Below are 14797 nucleotides of genomic sequence, written 5' to 3' on the forward strand. Positions count from 1 at the left end.
CACCCACTGAGCTGCAGAAACGTACACTCTGTACCTGTGTCATTTCTACCATTTGAACAGACCTGCAGGAGGCTGCTGCGCCCCCTGTAGGGTCGAACCAACACGGCACCTCACAGAAAGGACATGAAAAGAACAATCATTCTTCTCTAGCTGATCATTATCTTATCAAGAGGCCGTGTTTTACTGCACCTCCATGTATTAAAGTCAGGTTCTCTCGTGTTCAGGTGAGTCCCCCCCCTCCCCCCCCCCCCCCCGACCAGGTAGCACAGCCTGAAGCAGTGGTCCTGTTGCTATGGTTACATGTTCTTAAAAGGTTCCATTCAGATCAAATTCTCTTTTTCTTAATTCGTGCTAATTTTCCTTTCTGGTGTTCGTACACAGCTCCGCTTCTGCACATAGAAAACAAAAGGGTTTCACGACGAGTCCAGCCAATCACCAGCAGAGGGCGATCTCTCTCTGACCAGCAGGGGGCGACTTCACCGGTAGTTTCTATTGAAGTCTATGAGAAAATGACTCAGTCTCTAGTTTCAGGTCTTCTTCAAAACAGCCGATGTTCATTTAGTAAATTATGATCATTTAGAGTCAAATAGACCATAAAGCACCGGATGTGTAGGGGGGTGGATACCACAGTGTGATTGGCAGCTTGTACTGTCCAATGGGAGCAGTTGGAATATATAAGTGGGCGTGTCCCGGAGCTCTCAGTCACGACTGCTGGTCAAGTTGAAAAGAAACTAACTCTGTCTGTCGGAATGAAACAAGAAGCTAATGGCGGTCAGACATTTTGTTAACCCGTCGGTCCCCTCTGTCCTCGTCCCTGCTCGTCTGCTCCTGATGGACAGAAGAGATCATTTCTACAGTCGACTGAGGCAACATCGAGGACACAACATCTGGACAGAGGTGCTTTGAAAAAAGAGACGTGTGGAGCTGCCACAGTGATTGTGTTACGTCTTTAAACCAACAACACAACAACACAGACAAGTCGACACAGTAACTCACTGCGAATTAAAAAGAAGACTATGTGAAAAGATTTACTTCACATCTGGAGACACGACGAAAATGACCCAACAACAGGAGGACACACAAACACAACACTCACAGGCAAATGTTTGTGAGCCTAAACAAGACACACACACATACACACACAGACACACACAGACAGCAGCCAGGTGAGTGTGTGTTTGCGGCAGAGCCAGACAGCAGCTCAGCGTATTATTACAGCAGAGGATTTTTATCAAACTGAACAAACAGAAACATCTGGTGTGTGTGATTTGACACTGCAGCGCACAAACCAAACAACACAACACCCACACACACAGTGTCTGTCTGTATGTCAACACCACATTTGTGTTATTATGGACACATGAAGCTCAACATGAGCAACACACGTCTCATGGCTCCAGAGTTTGTGATATTGTGTGGTTGAACAATGAACTCTTTTTGTGTGTAGCTTTGTTTCGAGCCGACAGTGAACCAGGAATGTTCGACTCACTGAATCCGGAATTGTAATATTTGCCTCATGATTTAGAAAGATTCTGGCTCCGCCCCCGGAAGACAGGAAGTGACAGAGCTTCTCAGTTTCTGTTGGTTCAGGTCGGCTCACAACAGGAAGGAAAGAAACTCCTTTTATAGCTTTTTATAGCAACTGGAGTATACTTAATAACTTTGGTTTATATGAGGTACAACTAAAACTATTAAATACAATTAACTGATTCAACAGCCTGACACACGTATAGACAGAATGAGCTCAATATATACCACTCATGTCATATAGACAAATTACATGGAAATGCATTAATAATAAATCAAATAATTGACCAATATGTATATATACATGTATAAACCATGAAACCATGTTTCTGCACAATAATCTAACAAATCAAATATTTTCACATGTACTAGTGCAACATTTTCTTAGTACTCAATGAAAACATTTGAATATTCCTTGATTTTGAATATTGTTAATTCCTCCACCAGTGAAAATATCCATAAGAACTGGAGCGACTCCTAGAGACAAACAGGACGCTGAGGTCTCGGCTGTTTCCCATGTGACCTACTGTACTTCCTGCCAAATTAATATGATCACACATAAACAATAAATAATATAAATAACACACCACAAACCCATTACACCTTGTATCATAAGCAAAATAATGATAATACTCTTCTTAGACCTATTCATGGTCCTTTAATTTGACTGTGACACAGTGGAGCACACACTGTTCTGCAGCAGCTCTCCCTCCTCCCTCCTCCCTCCCTCCCTCCCTCCTCCCTCCTCCCTCCCTCCCTCCCTCCCTCCCTCCCTCCCTCCCTCCCTCCCTCCCTCCCTCCTCCCTCCTCCCTCCCTCCCGTACAACAGCCCCACTCCTGGTTTCCATGGAGACTGGACTGATCTGGTGATTAGCCGCATCAATTAACCCCCCGACCAAACGGGGGGGGGGGGGGGGGGGGGGGGGGGAACAGCAGCGGCAGACTGACCTGCTGCAGGTACGAGCGCCACAAAGATTCAGACGTGTGAACGGCGAGATGCAGCAAACTGGATCCATCGAGTCACAGTGGGAGTCAACGGGAGTCACACAGACACACAAACACACACACACACACATACACACACACACACACACATACACACACAAGCACCATCCATTGTGATGGCAGCAAACAGGAGCTGGTTGTTCAACAGCACGTTTAAAAAGTACAAAACGGATTTGCATGAAAGTTGGAAGGATGGGACCTGAAAGAACTCAGGAAATGTTCTAGGAAGTTTTTTAGTTCTAAAGAATTTGAATTACTTATTATTGATATTCACTGTTTCTCGGCTTGAAGTTTGCAGCCTGGAGAAGGAGGCGACTCTACGAGGTCAGATCCTCCTGCAGGTCACGAGTGATCACTACATGTTCACCCTTCAAACCCTGTAGACAGGAGAACATGAAGCAGCCACACTGCAGACCCCCCCCCCCCCCCCCCCCCGACCGGGTCTGTGGTGTCACGTCAGCACTTCAGAGGAGGTGAAGTCCCCCCCCCCCCCCCCCAGACTTCCCTCTGTCAGACGACATTAGCTTCATAACAGGAGCTGGTCTGACGAGAGGACCTGAACCCTCTCAGGCTGAAGCTCAGGTGGAAACGTCCGTTACGGTTGATGGAGGAACAGCAGCAGGGAGGTCACCTGGTTGAAGGTCACTCAAAACTTAAAGAGGAGCCAGAGTCGGTGAGGGGAGGGGGGGGGGCTGGAGTCTGTGAGTCATCTCATCGGTTTTATCACGAGGATATAAACATGTCATGTGTCACCTGACGCCTCTGAAGTCTTTACACGCGTGTCATTGACCTGATTCTCCTCCGGTGACAGTTTGATTGTTTGATAATTACATGTTGATGGACGTGAGGATGTATTTTTACACATCTGCTCCTCGTGCAGCAGTTTGTGGACAGACATCATGTGACCTCTCTGCAGGAACGTTCAGCTGCTGCTATTAACTGGGAATATTGACAGATGCAATGCAAATGAATGTTAATGCACTAAGTCACACATTTAGGAGAATATTAAATGTAAAAAATATTCACATTGACCTTTCTCAGCCCTGAATCGTGTCTGCAGGCGTTTCTCTCAGTTTACCTGAGTCACCTTGGAGAAGAGAAGAAGAAGAAGAAGAAGAAGAAGAAGAAGAAGAAGAAGAAGAAGAAGAAGAAGAAGAAGAAGAAGAAGAAGAAGAAAAAGAAGAAGAAGAAGAAAAAGAAAAGAAGAAGAAGAAGAAGCTGCAGTCTTCACCTTTGACAATAAAATGTGTCAATTGGTTCATTTGCACTAAATAAAGTACTGTACTACAGTACTACTGTGGAGTACTGTAGTACTGTACTGTGGTACTGTAGTACTGTGGTGTACTGCGCCTGAAGGAGCTGATGCTGCTAGTAATACCATTGTGATGTTACCATGGCAACCAGATGAAGCTCTCCATTAATTTCCTCCATTCAAACATACCCCCCCCCCCCCCCCCCCACGCACACACACCTGACAACACGCCCACGCCAGACGTCATCTACAAACCAATCAGAGTCTAGTATAGGTTGACTCCGCCCACGTAGGTGATGACGACAGGTCGTACGTGTGTCGGACTAAATTATTTATTCCCCAAATCACAACGTGAAATTAAAACTCACAGATCAAAGGAAACGTGGAACAAACATGAAGCTTCAGAGGAAACGTCCTGAAAGACCAGAACCAGATTCCAAAGAGTTCAACAGGTCATAACAAGTTTAAACAATCTCCCTCAACACGTCACTTTAGCTCCGCCCACACGAACACACCTGGACACTCATGTCACATGACCGTTCACGAACAAAGGTCATGTGATGGAAACAGGAAGTAGATTGTCTCCGTGAAGGAAGAGAACGTGGGCGTCTGTTCTGATCGTTTCTAGAATTCTGCATCTTCACTTTAAAAATGAAGCTGAATGATGTCACACACAGACGCAGCTTGATGGAGCCTGAGCAGCAGAGATCGTGGTCCCGCCCACACGTGTGCTCGACCAATCACAAATCAGTCTCAGCTGTCAATCATGACGCTACACCTCGTTTCTTCAGCAAATACTTGAAACGTGATCTTGAGTCTGAGTTAACATCAGATCACGGTTCACGCTTCTCACAGTGTAATCGTGGATTTGCTCTCGACCTCCCGTCACTCACCTCTGCTCGACGGGCGGGGGTGTGAGTGATTGACAGGTCGGGGGGGTTGGATGTGGTCAGGGTGTGAAGCTTTAATGATCTGTAACAAGCAGCCGAGGCAGCTCGTCAGTGGCATCAGAGATCAACAATCGTTACTGCGCTCGGAATTAGAGTGTGTCTGTGTGTGTGTGTGTGTGTGTGTGTGTGTGTGTGTGTGTGTGTGTGTGTGTGTGTGTGTGTGTGTTACTTTCTCCTTTCTCACTATGAACAGAAACAGCTCTGAGATAAGAGATTTAACAAGATACTGACTGCAGATATCTTAGCCTCCGTTTGAGAAAAGAAATCTGCGTCCACACGAACTTCACTTTACACAAAAACAACTACACATGAATATGCCAGGCCAGCAGGTGGCGATACACTCCACATCAACGATCCTTCAAACACCAGAGAAGAACGATGTAACGTGATATTAAAGCAGTGATATTAAATTTAACTTATTAGACCAAATAGTGCAGAACGTAGAGAAACAGGTAAACAGCTGTTGTGTTGTTGTTGTTGTTGTTTCTGCTCATGACACAAAGCGACAGTGAAGTAAACTGTGACATCATCATCGTTTCCCCAACGCTCAACATGAATGTGGAACGGTTGTGAGAAGAGGTCAAAGGTCAACGGTCACAGCCGACGAGCAAATGTGAGAAGTTTGTCATTAATCACAGACACACACACACACGCAAACGCACACACACACACACACACACACACACACACACACACACACACATACATAAACTTCATGAAGAATAAAATCTGCTCAAGATGAGTCACCGAAAATGTTTGTGCATGTTGTTAAATTGTGATGTGTGTGTGTGTGTGTGTGTTTGTGTGTGTGTGTGTGTGTGTGTGTGTGTGTGTGTGTGTTTGTGTGTGTGTGCTGCTGAATTCCATTGATCAGAGATAATCAGATTGATGGGTGTCTTGGCATCAATTCAGAAGTAATAAACCACACACAGACAGAATGATGGAGGGATGAACAGACAGACAGACAGACAGACAGACAGACAGACAGACAGACAGACAGACAGACAGACAGGTGAAAGACAGACAGACAGACAGGTGAAAGACAGACAGGTAGTTCAGACTCAATGATTCTGAACCAGCTATGATGTCACTCATCTCAAACCTTTATGAAACCTCATAAATCCACTGGATCTATTTGGATCTGCTCCATCTTGTACTTAGATATAAGTCCCCTGAACGAGCCTGAGGTTTCTCACTGAGATCCATGAATCATTCTCGGAGGAATCAGTTAGAACAGAGAGAGAAAGTGAAGTTTTAATGGTTTCTTTTCGGTGACTCATCCACATCCCTTTGCACCGAGCTCCTCAGGTCTGCACCGGGTGAGTTTCCTCTGTCCCACAGCTGGTGTCCGGCTGCAGAGACGAGGACGCTCTGTGTCCTGCAGCTGCGCTCAGGAAACACCAGCGTGGTTTATAAAGTAGTTTACAGCAGGAGAACGATCAGGGAGTATTTTGATCAGCATACAGGACTCAACATTGAGAGAACGGTGGAGTGTTATTAAAATGATAAATTTTCTTCACGTCAGTAAAACACAGAGACAGGAGCCTCGGGGAACTTCTCCCTCCTGAGCCGATCTGTTTACCAACTTTCTTTAACATTGTGACTTCGGACGTTTTCCCAAATTTTTTCTAGGACTCCTCAGAGAATAATTCATGGATCTTGAAGATGTTTAGGGAATCGATCTTTATGATTTGGTGCAGAGCCAAATAAAAAAAATCTGTATCTGAGGAATGTAGATCTGGTTTCAAACTTTTGGGCCTAATAAGCTTTATTATAACATAACTGACGTCTTGTTTGTTTATTCAGATGTTTGTGCCTCAGTGTGAAGAAGATGTCTGTGCTCATTTTCATTATTTATCATTGTTCTGATTCTCTCACTGTGAAGAAAATCATCTCTACAGAAGCAGCTGCAGAAATTATCAAGATAAACAGGAAAATAAAAAGTAAGTGATGCATAATAACAAATCATTGTTTTTTGGGACGAAGAAACTAAGAAGAATTTTTGTCCGTAGTTTAAAGTTTTTTTCTGTATCTCCCACCTCCTCTAATCTGCTCCTCCTGTGGAGGCACGACTTCAAAGTCTCCTCTTACATTTCTTTGCTTTAACTGAATATTTATCCAGTACAGAGATCGTCTGCAGTCTGGAGGGATCGTTCTGCCTCAGGCTTCGTTTTCAGGGACATCCCCCAAATATTCTCCATGAGAAGAAACCCCCGAGTCCAGAGGATCGACACCTTGGACCACGACCAAATCACCACAAGTGGTTTGAAGCTGAAGACGAGCACGAAGAAGAACGAGCTCATAACACGACAGCTGCTTCTGAGCCAATCAGACTCAGTGAGAGAGTTGCACAGTGGGATTACCTGAAGCCTCAGGTCCTCAGATATGTTTAAAGAAGAACTATATGTTGATTAACAGATTATGGATTTAGTTAATTGAACTTTTCTTTTTGGAAAACATCACAAACACATGATAATTCCTAGGTGAATATTCATATATGTCCTAATATTTAGATTTGAAAGTAAAATCCTGATAAATCTTTACTTTGAGATTTATGAAAATTCCCAGTTCCAGACTTTCAGATGCTAAAAGTACACGAGAGTCTTTTCACTCACTGGAGCCGAGGTTCTCAATTCTCAATAAAGAGAAACAGAACGATATCAGACACGGACTGAGAATATTTTCCCAACCTCAGAACAGAATATAGAACATATATCATAATCATTTTATCTTTATGAATCCATGGACTAACCACTGGGAACCACTGCGCTAGAGAAGCATTAAAGTTCATCTTATAATTCAATTTCCTGATTTGTCACTTCACTGATGGTCTCACTCCGATAGAACCACTGTGACTTCAGTGTCTCACACGAGCTCATGAACTTATGAATTTAACATTATGGAAACATTACGTTCTTGTGTTTGAACAGTGAGAAGCTGCAGGAGGGTCCCGGGGAGCACGGGGGACCCACTCAGTGGAGAAGGTGCCATAAGGTCACTGCAGACACACTAATTAGCAGCACAGACACACTCCAGCTCACTGTGGAGGCATTAGAGCAATAAGACAGGCTCACTGACAGCCTGCAGGATTATTAAATATCACACACACTGGTCCCATCACAACACAACACACCACACAACCGCCTATAGATTCAGAACCAGACAGGTCCACGACACCCTGGAGGAACAGTATGGAGATATCCCAGAAATCATCTGACGTGATGTGAAGGTGCCGTGAGGTCACAACACACTCACTGCGGGGTTATTATCATACGGACTGGCAACACATGAATATGGCAAATACACAAAAACACAGCAAAGTAACACAAACACACACGTCTTCTGAGAGCAGGCGCGTGACTGGCACACAACAGAGGGATGTCAGCGGTGGAGATGAGAACAGAGTCAGGGAGAAGCAGCAGAAGCATGAATGACACACCGGAGGAACAGAGGAGGAACAGAGGAGGAACACAAGAGGAGAACATGACGGAGGAGAACACGGTGCGCGTGACAGAGGCGCAGAGAGCGCGTGAGGCGCGTCACCACAATGATGTGAGAATAAAGAGAGAGAAACATACTGGGAATGGCGAAGATGGAGACTCCTCTACCTCCGTCTCTTCCTCCTCCTCTCCTCTTCCTCTCTGGATGGAAAGTCTGCAGCCGCCTTCCTTCCTTCCCTCTCTCTCGCTCGCTCGCTCTCTCTCTCTCTCTCTCTCTCTCTCTCTCTCTCTCTCTCTCTCTCTCTCTTACTCTCTCTCTCTGTCTCCGTCAAGGTCTCTCTACCCTCTGCCTCTTTCTCTCTCTCTTTTGTCGCCGTAATATGTGGCCATGCCTTCAGTGGTGGAGAGAGGGATGGAGGAGGGGGAGGGGGAGGAGGAGGAGGAGGAGGAGGAGGAGGGGGAGGAGGAGGCCCAGACAGACGGGTTGGAGGGAGGGAGGATGATGATGGTGGTGATGATGAAGGTGGTGGAGGGAGAATCAGACACTGCAGCAGTAGAAGAAGAAGACGCGTTTACCTCTCTCTCTCTATCAATCTCTCTCTCTATCACTCTCTCCCTCTCTCTTTCCTCTCCCCTCTTCATTCTCCTCTTTTCCTTTATTCCCCGGGAGCGCGCACGCAAACCCGGTGACGCGCACAGACCGATGGAGAGGCGGCGGGGGCGCGCACATGCAGGCTCCAAGGGTGGCAATGCATTCCAAGCGTGAAGCGTGTAGTGTGTGTGTGTATGTGTGTGTGTGTGTGTGTGTGTGTGTGTGTGTGTGTGTGTGTGTGTGTGTGTGTGTGTGTGTGTGTGTGTGTGTGTGTGTGTGTGTTGAGCCCTGCAGTCAGTCCCTGGGTGTTGTTTTGATTCCCCCACCTCTCATACACACACACAGACACACACATATATAGGAAGTCTCTATAGGCACATGGTTCAGTGTGTAATTCCCTTTGTTCACGTTTGTGTGAGTTCGACTCGTTCATATTAACTTCATGATTAGTCGCAGATTATTAGTGTTGAATCATTTTCTGATGCTTTATTAGTAAGGAGTCATTAATTGGATTAATATCAGGGTGGCCAGGTTGAGAAGACGCCTGGTGTTGATCCTCCAGCTGCACGAGCCTCGTTCTGTCGCCTCAGCTCCTCAGTTGCTGGATGTGATGAACCTGGAGCTTTAAGGAACTTGGGGGACGACGTATGATGATTCACTGGATGTCACTGACTGGGAACGTCACTGACTGGGAGCGTCACTGACTGGGAGCGTCACTTAAAGGGAAACAGCACAGAGTCCAACACAACTTCAAACCTTTGGGAAACACCTACAAGGCCATAGTAAGTCAGAGGGATCCTGGTTCAGGGAGGGGACCAGGTCCTGAGAACCTGCTGGGAGGACGAACATCTCAACAGCCTCCATCCATCAGGCTGTCTGGTAGACTGGTTCCAGGACTCTGAAGCTCAGAGCTCTACATCTGGAGAACAACTGGCTCCATACTGGTGGAGTTTGGTTTGATACTGGGGCAGCGACTCCCCCTCCGACACCACAGTGACCTGAAGCAGCAGCCGGGACAGAACAAAGTGACGACCTCCAGGCCTGGAGAGCCTGGAGAGATTTGTCAAAGGGGCTAAATGAGTCTGAAGACATTTGAAAATGAGCAGCTTCAGTTTTTGATTTAAATCCATGTTTTATTTAATCATTATTTAGTTATTCAGTTTAGTTTCCTGTGCACGGTTTAATTTCAAAATTAGATTTACGAATATGGTTGTTTCTATTTCCTGCTCACGAACTTTCAGACTGTTTCTCAATTTGTCCTTCTTTTCATTTGTTTATCCGACCATCCATCCCTTTATACTTCCTCAACTTTCCTTCCTCTCTCCCTTTCATCCCTTCTCTACTTTCCTTCCATCCTAATTTCCTTTCCTTCATCTTTTCATTCCCTCGTCCTTCTTTGCGATCCTCTGCCTCTTCCACTCATCGCTCTCTCTCTCTCTCTCTCTCTTTTCGCTCTTCTTTCGAATCAATCCCTCTCATTCATCTCTCTTTCCCTCTCTCTCTTTTCACTCAGTCATCTCTCCGTTTCTCTCCTCTTCCTCCTCTGTCCGTCTCCTCGTCTTCGCTCCGTCTCGATGCTTTGACAGCAGACAGGAGTGAAGTGAGGACACAGAGACAGAGAGAGAACGGTGGAGCGAGCCTGGTTTGAACAGCCTGACCTAGTTAGACTCTCCCTTTAATAAAATATTGAGACTGAGAAAAGAAACACGCAGGTCTCTCTCCATATATATATATATATACTTGTATATAATATGTGAGTATTTGTACTGTATGCATAAACATGTTGCTGACTTGATAGAAAACCTTAAACATGAAAAACTATAAACGAATGAAGCATAGATGCACCAATGGAATTTCAGTGTGACATGTATGACTGTTTTTATTTGGTATATTTAATTAATTTCAATTTATTAAGTTATTTAACCTGCCTCTGATGACAAAAGTGATATTTCTGATTATTATGACAAAGAATTAATCTCATAGTTAGAAACATACACACATAAATACATGTGTGTGTCATTCACTTTCACATACAGTACAGTATGAGAAGTCATTGACTCCTCATCCTGTCCTGATCTTTCCTCTGAGCTTCTGCTCCGTGTGGACTCGACTCCATCGTCTCCTCCGGCCTCCTGCTGTGCCTCCTCCCAGAAGCTCCCTGTGGGATTCAGACCTGGTGACAGTGGAGGTCACTGAAGGTCACTGATGCTCACTGAACTCATCTGTCTTGCTCATGAAACCAGGTTGGATGCGACTGGGACACGAAAGGTTCTGGAAGCCGCCACGAGGAGATGATGAAATGTGGCCATAAAAAGATGCACCTGGTCAAAGCCACTCGTGGTTCAAGCCTGTGAGGTCAGAGTGACTCGATCAGAGCAAAGGAACCAGACGTTCCTTCAGATCCAGATGTTCTGGTTATTTCCATATTTCAACACAAAGGTTGTTCCTCAGCCCGTCTGGTTTTAAGACTCACAAAGAGAACAACAAATATAAAATAACATCATTGTCATTTATATTGTTCTCACATAACACCACACAGAGCTTAATTGAAATACTGTAAATCTATTGACAGCTGGATGATGGATGTGTGAGTTTGTGAGCTCATTATTAATGTGTGTGGGAACGTGAAGGCTCAAAGCCCAGAGGAGGGGGGGAGGGAGAAGTCTGCCCCCTGGAGCCCTGGTCAGGGACTGTTCCTTCATGTCACCTCTGCCCCCTCAGTCTGTCACAGCCCATGAAAACACCTCAAGGTGCGTGAAGACAAATTCAATAAAATGCTGTGTCACTCTGTCCCCCCCCCACTTAGGATCATGGAAACATTCACTGATTGGTATTTTATAGTTCCATCTTTTGTGTTGAACTAGCAGGAGGTGACCTTGTCTTCCTCTCCAGGGCGGCCCTCACCGTCTGGTCACATGATATTTACTGTGATAGATTACAAGTTTCAAGCTTCTGCAGGAGGGATTTGTCTGAACACATTCACACAGACACACACACACACACACACACACACACACACACACACACACACGGCTCCATCGTCCTCACGCTGATCTGAGCTGGTTAATCAGATTTCCTTCATCTCTACCTGTTTGGATCTGAACCAACAGACACAAGCTGCCGACTCCTCTGGATGGATTCAGAGACACACTCCCTCTCCCCTCCCTCCATAGGTCTGCAGTGTGTAGGTGTGCAGCAGTGTGTAATAGGTTTTTCAGTGCAGCTCTGCAGCCTGAAGCCTCCACTGGGCTCAGTGGGAGAAAGTCAATTACAGCAGGGCTGAGCCTGGCCTGCGGGGGGGCGTATGGGTGGGAGATAAGAACGTAAAGATGGCTGCCGCCGAGCGCTCCCCCGACTGCATGCACAGGCCGCCAGCGCTGCACTTTGCCCTCGTGCATCTTCCAGACGCAGAGCCGGCGAGCTGCAGCCGAGCAGAACTCAGACTGAAACACAAAGGAGCAGATGTGGTGACGGTTAATCTCTGATACCATCTGCTCTAATGCGCTGGTTCCTTATCGATTACTTCTATGGATTCAAAGGTTGGATCTATAATATCAGACCCTGTAAATCTCACAGAGTTTAAGGGTGATTCATTCATTCCACATTCAATTGTACTTGTACAAGTATCACAACTACTTAAATATGAAAAGTGGCTCTTTACAAATTGTTAACTTATCCAGAACCAGAAGTTCTGCAAGTTCATTCCTTTTGTTTAGTTTTATTGTTTTGTTCCATGGAAAAATTACAACTTTATCATTTTAATTAGTGAATAAAGACACGAGCGGATGTACGAGGAAACAGGAGATAGGTCCCAAACGCAGCTTCACCTGTTGAGCTGCAGTGAACTTTAAATTAAAGAAAAGGTGATGGTAGCTTACAGGCAGGTAGAGGTGCAGGTAGAGGTGCATGTAGAGGAACAGGTGCAAGTGAACATACAGGTGGAGGTAACTAAAACAACACAACACAGTCCAACAATCCTGTTTTTGAATTTATTATTGAACTGTTTTCTGCTCTGGTTTGACTCTTTAGCTGCAGGACGCTCAAGCAGCTGGTCTGTAGCTGTGTCTGTTGATAGTGCAGGTGAGGTTCAGTCAGTTGTTTCTGTGGAAGCAGCTGCTGACTGTAATTAGGCGACAGTGAACTAGAACAGTGAAGTTGTGGATCAGTTGAACAATGAGTCTGAAACTCATTATTCTGCAGAGTCAGCTGATACTCACGTGTCACGTGCACGATCCTCGTGTTTCGAGAGCGAGCACATCGGTCGGCTTCTACCTTCTTCTTCTTCTTTGCGTTAACGTTGGAGCTCGGTTTAGTTTAAGTTGACTTTTGAGGAAACACACAAAAGTTTGTCTGTGCTCCTGGAGCCTGAAGCCTGAAGCTCAGGATTATAAATCTTGCGTTTCCAACAGAGGCAGAGAGTAAGGGCGACAGACTGACGCTCTGTCTCTCTGCACAAACTAATAACTTCTCCTCCTGCAGTGAGCTGATTACAGTATCATACCTCATATACCTCCACTCACCTCCCCATACACCAATATACACCCCCCTCACCCTGCACCCCCACAGTCTAATATACCCGGCCATACAGTGCTGCTCTTATTACCTGATGATTCATCTCACTGGGATTATTACTGCAGTTCAAGTTTCCATGAAGCTGCACCTGAGTGTCTCCCACCTTCCAACTCAGAGAACAATGCTACGCAGCTAACGTTAGCATTCCAGCATCGCCCAATGGTTGTGGCCCTGACCCGGTCCAGATCCGGCCCTGACCCGGCCCTGATCCGGCCCTGATCCGGCCCTGATCCGGCCCTGATCCGGCCCTGACCCGGCCCTGATGCGGCCCTGATCCGGTCCAGATCCGGCCCTGATCCGGTCCTGATCCGGCCCTGATCCGGTCCCGATCCGGCCACATGCCGGGGGGAGTGATGGCACGGGGGCGGCCTGCTCTAGGTGATCCATAGCAATGTTTGTGCCCTATACAACCTCATATATCCCTAATATGAGGTTTCACAGCTGTGTGTTCTAACACATGTTGAATCCTGAACGTTGATTTGTGCGTCTGAGCTCCGAGATAATTACGATTACATTTTAATTTTTACATATTCCTGCAGATTGAGCCGACGGAGCTGTGGACTAACGACCCTCCTCTGCTTCCTCCACTCAGGGTGTGATGGGAACGACTGTGAGTCCCTGGAGTCGCTGCTCCTTTATATTCTGCTCCTGACTCACACACACACAGACTCACACACACACAGACACACACAGACACGCACACACAGACACACACTCTGGATGGACAGATAGAAGAGAGAAAGAGAGGGAGAACGAGAGATAACGAGATCTATAAGGCAGCTTTACAACGAACCATCCTTCCTCCTTCCTTCGGTCGTTTCCTTCCTCCTTCCTTCTGTCGTTTCCTTCATCTCTTCGTGCTTGAGACCTTTTTCACAGCTCTTTAATTTATTCGTATATTATATAATCGAGATATTCTGCCTTTAACCCCATATTTCTTTAACAGGGGTCATATGAATCTGTTGAAGTCATATTTGTAACTTCTCCTCTGTCACTTTCTTTGACGTTGCTCAATTCTTTCTCCTCTTCGTCCTATGTTGTTCTTCCCGTCCTCCTCCTCCTCTCTCCTCCTCTTTTATATGTTCCTTTTCCAGCCTCTCCTCTCTTTCCTCATCTCCTCTTTTTCGTCAACTCCTCTCTTTCCCTCCATCCAAGCTTACTGTGCTTCTCTTCCTTTCTCTGGTCCTCCTCTCCTCGCTTGTTTCCTCCTCTTTTCCTCCCTCATCTTCTCATCTTTCCTTATTCTCTCCTCTTGTTTCCTGCTTTCTCTTCCGCTCTTTACATTTTCCCACAAATGTATTCACTCTCTCATTCCTCTCCTCTCTTGTCACCTTTTCATCTTTCCATCCATTTCGCCTGCCTCTCTTTTTCTCCTCTTTCTTGTTTCCTCCTCTTATCTCCTCCTTTAACTCCATACAGAAGGTTTCTCTGCATAGGCGCCTCAGGCTGCAGACCTCCT

General features: G+C 46.0%; 1 protein-coding gene across 1 annotated transcript in view; it reads right to left on the reverse strand.

Moving 5' to 3' along the window:
- Positions 1 to 13725, reverse strand: part of myt1la (myelin transcription factor 1-like, a) — a 25763-nt gene extending 12038 nt beyond the window's left edge. Inside the window, exons 1-5 of the mRNA XM_053444796.1 lie at positions 13592 to 13725; positions 12645 to 12714; positions 12039 to 12209; positions 10276 to 10343; positions 9698 to 9816 (exon numbers count right to left, since the gene is read on the reverse strand). Coding sequence (XP_053300771.1) covers positions 9698 to 9816; positions 10276 to 10343; positions 12039 to 12209; positions 12645 to 12714; positions 13592 to 13725 — 562 coding nt within the window. The remainder of the gene's footprint in view (positions 1 to 9697; positions 9817 to 10275; positions 10344 to 12038; positions 12210 to 12644; positions 12715 to 13591) is intronic.
- Between the last annotated feature and the right edge of the window lie 1072 nt (positions 13726 to 14797).

The sequence above is a fragment of the Pleuronectes platessa genome, chromosome 17 (genome assembly GCF_947347685.1).
Source record: "Pleuronectes platessa chromosome 17, fPlePla1.1, whole genome shotgun sequence".
NCBI classification, from domain to species: domain Eukaryota; kingdom Metazoa; phylum Chordata; class Actinopteri; order Pleuronectiformes; family Pleuronectidae; genus Pleuronectes; species Pleuronectes platessa.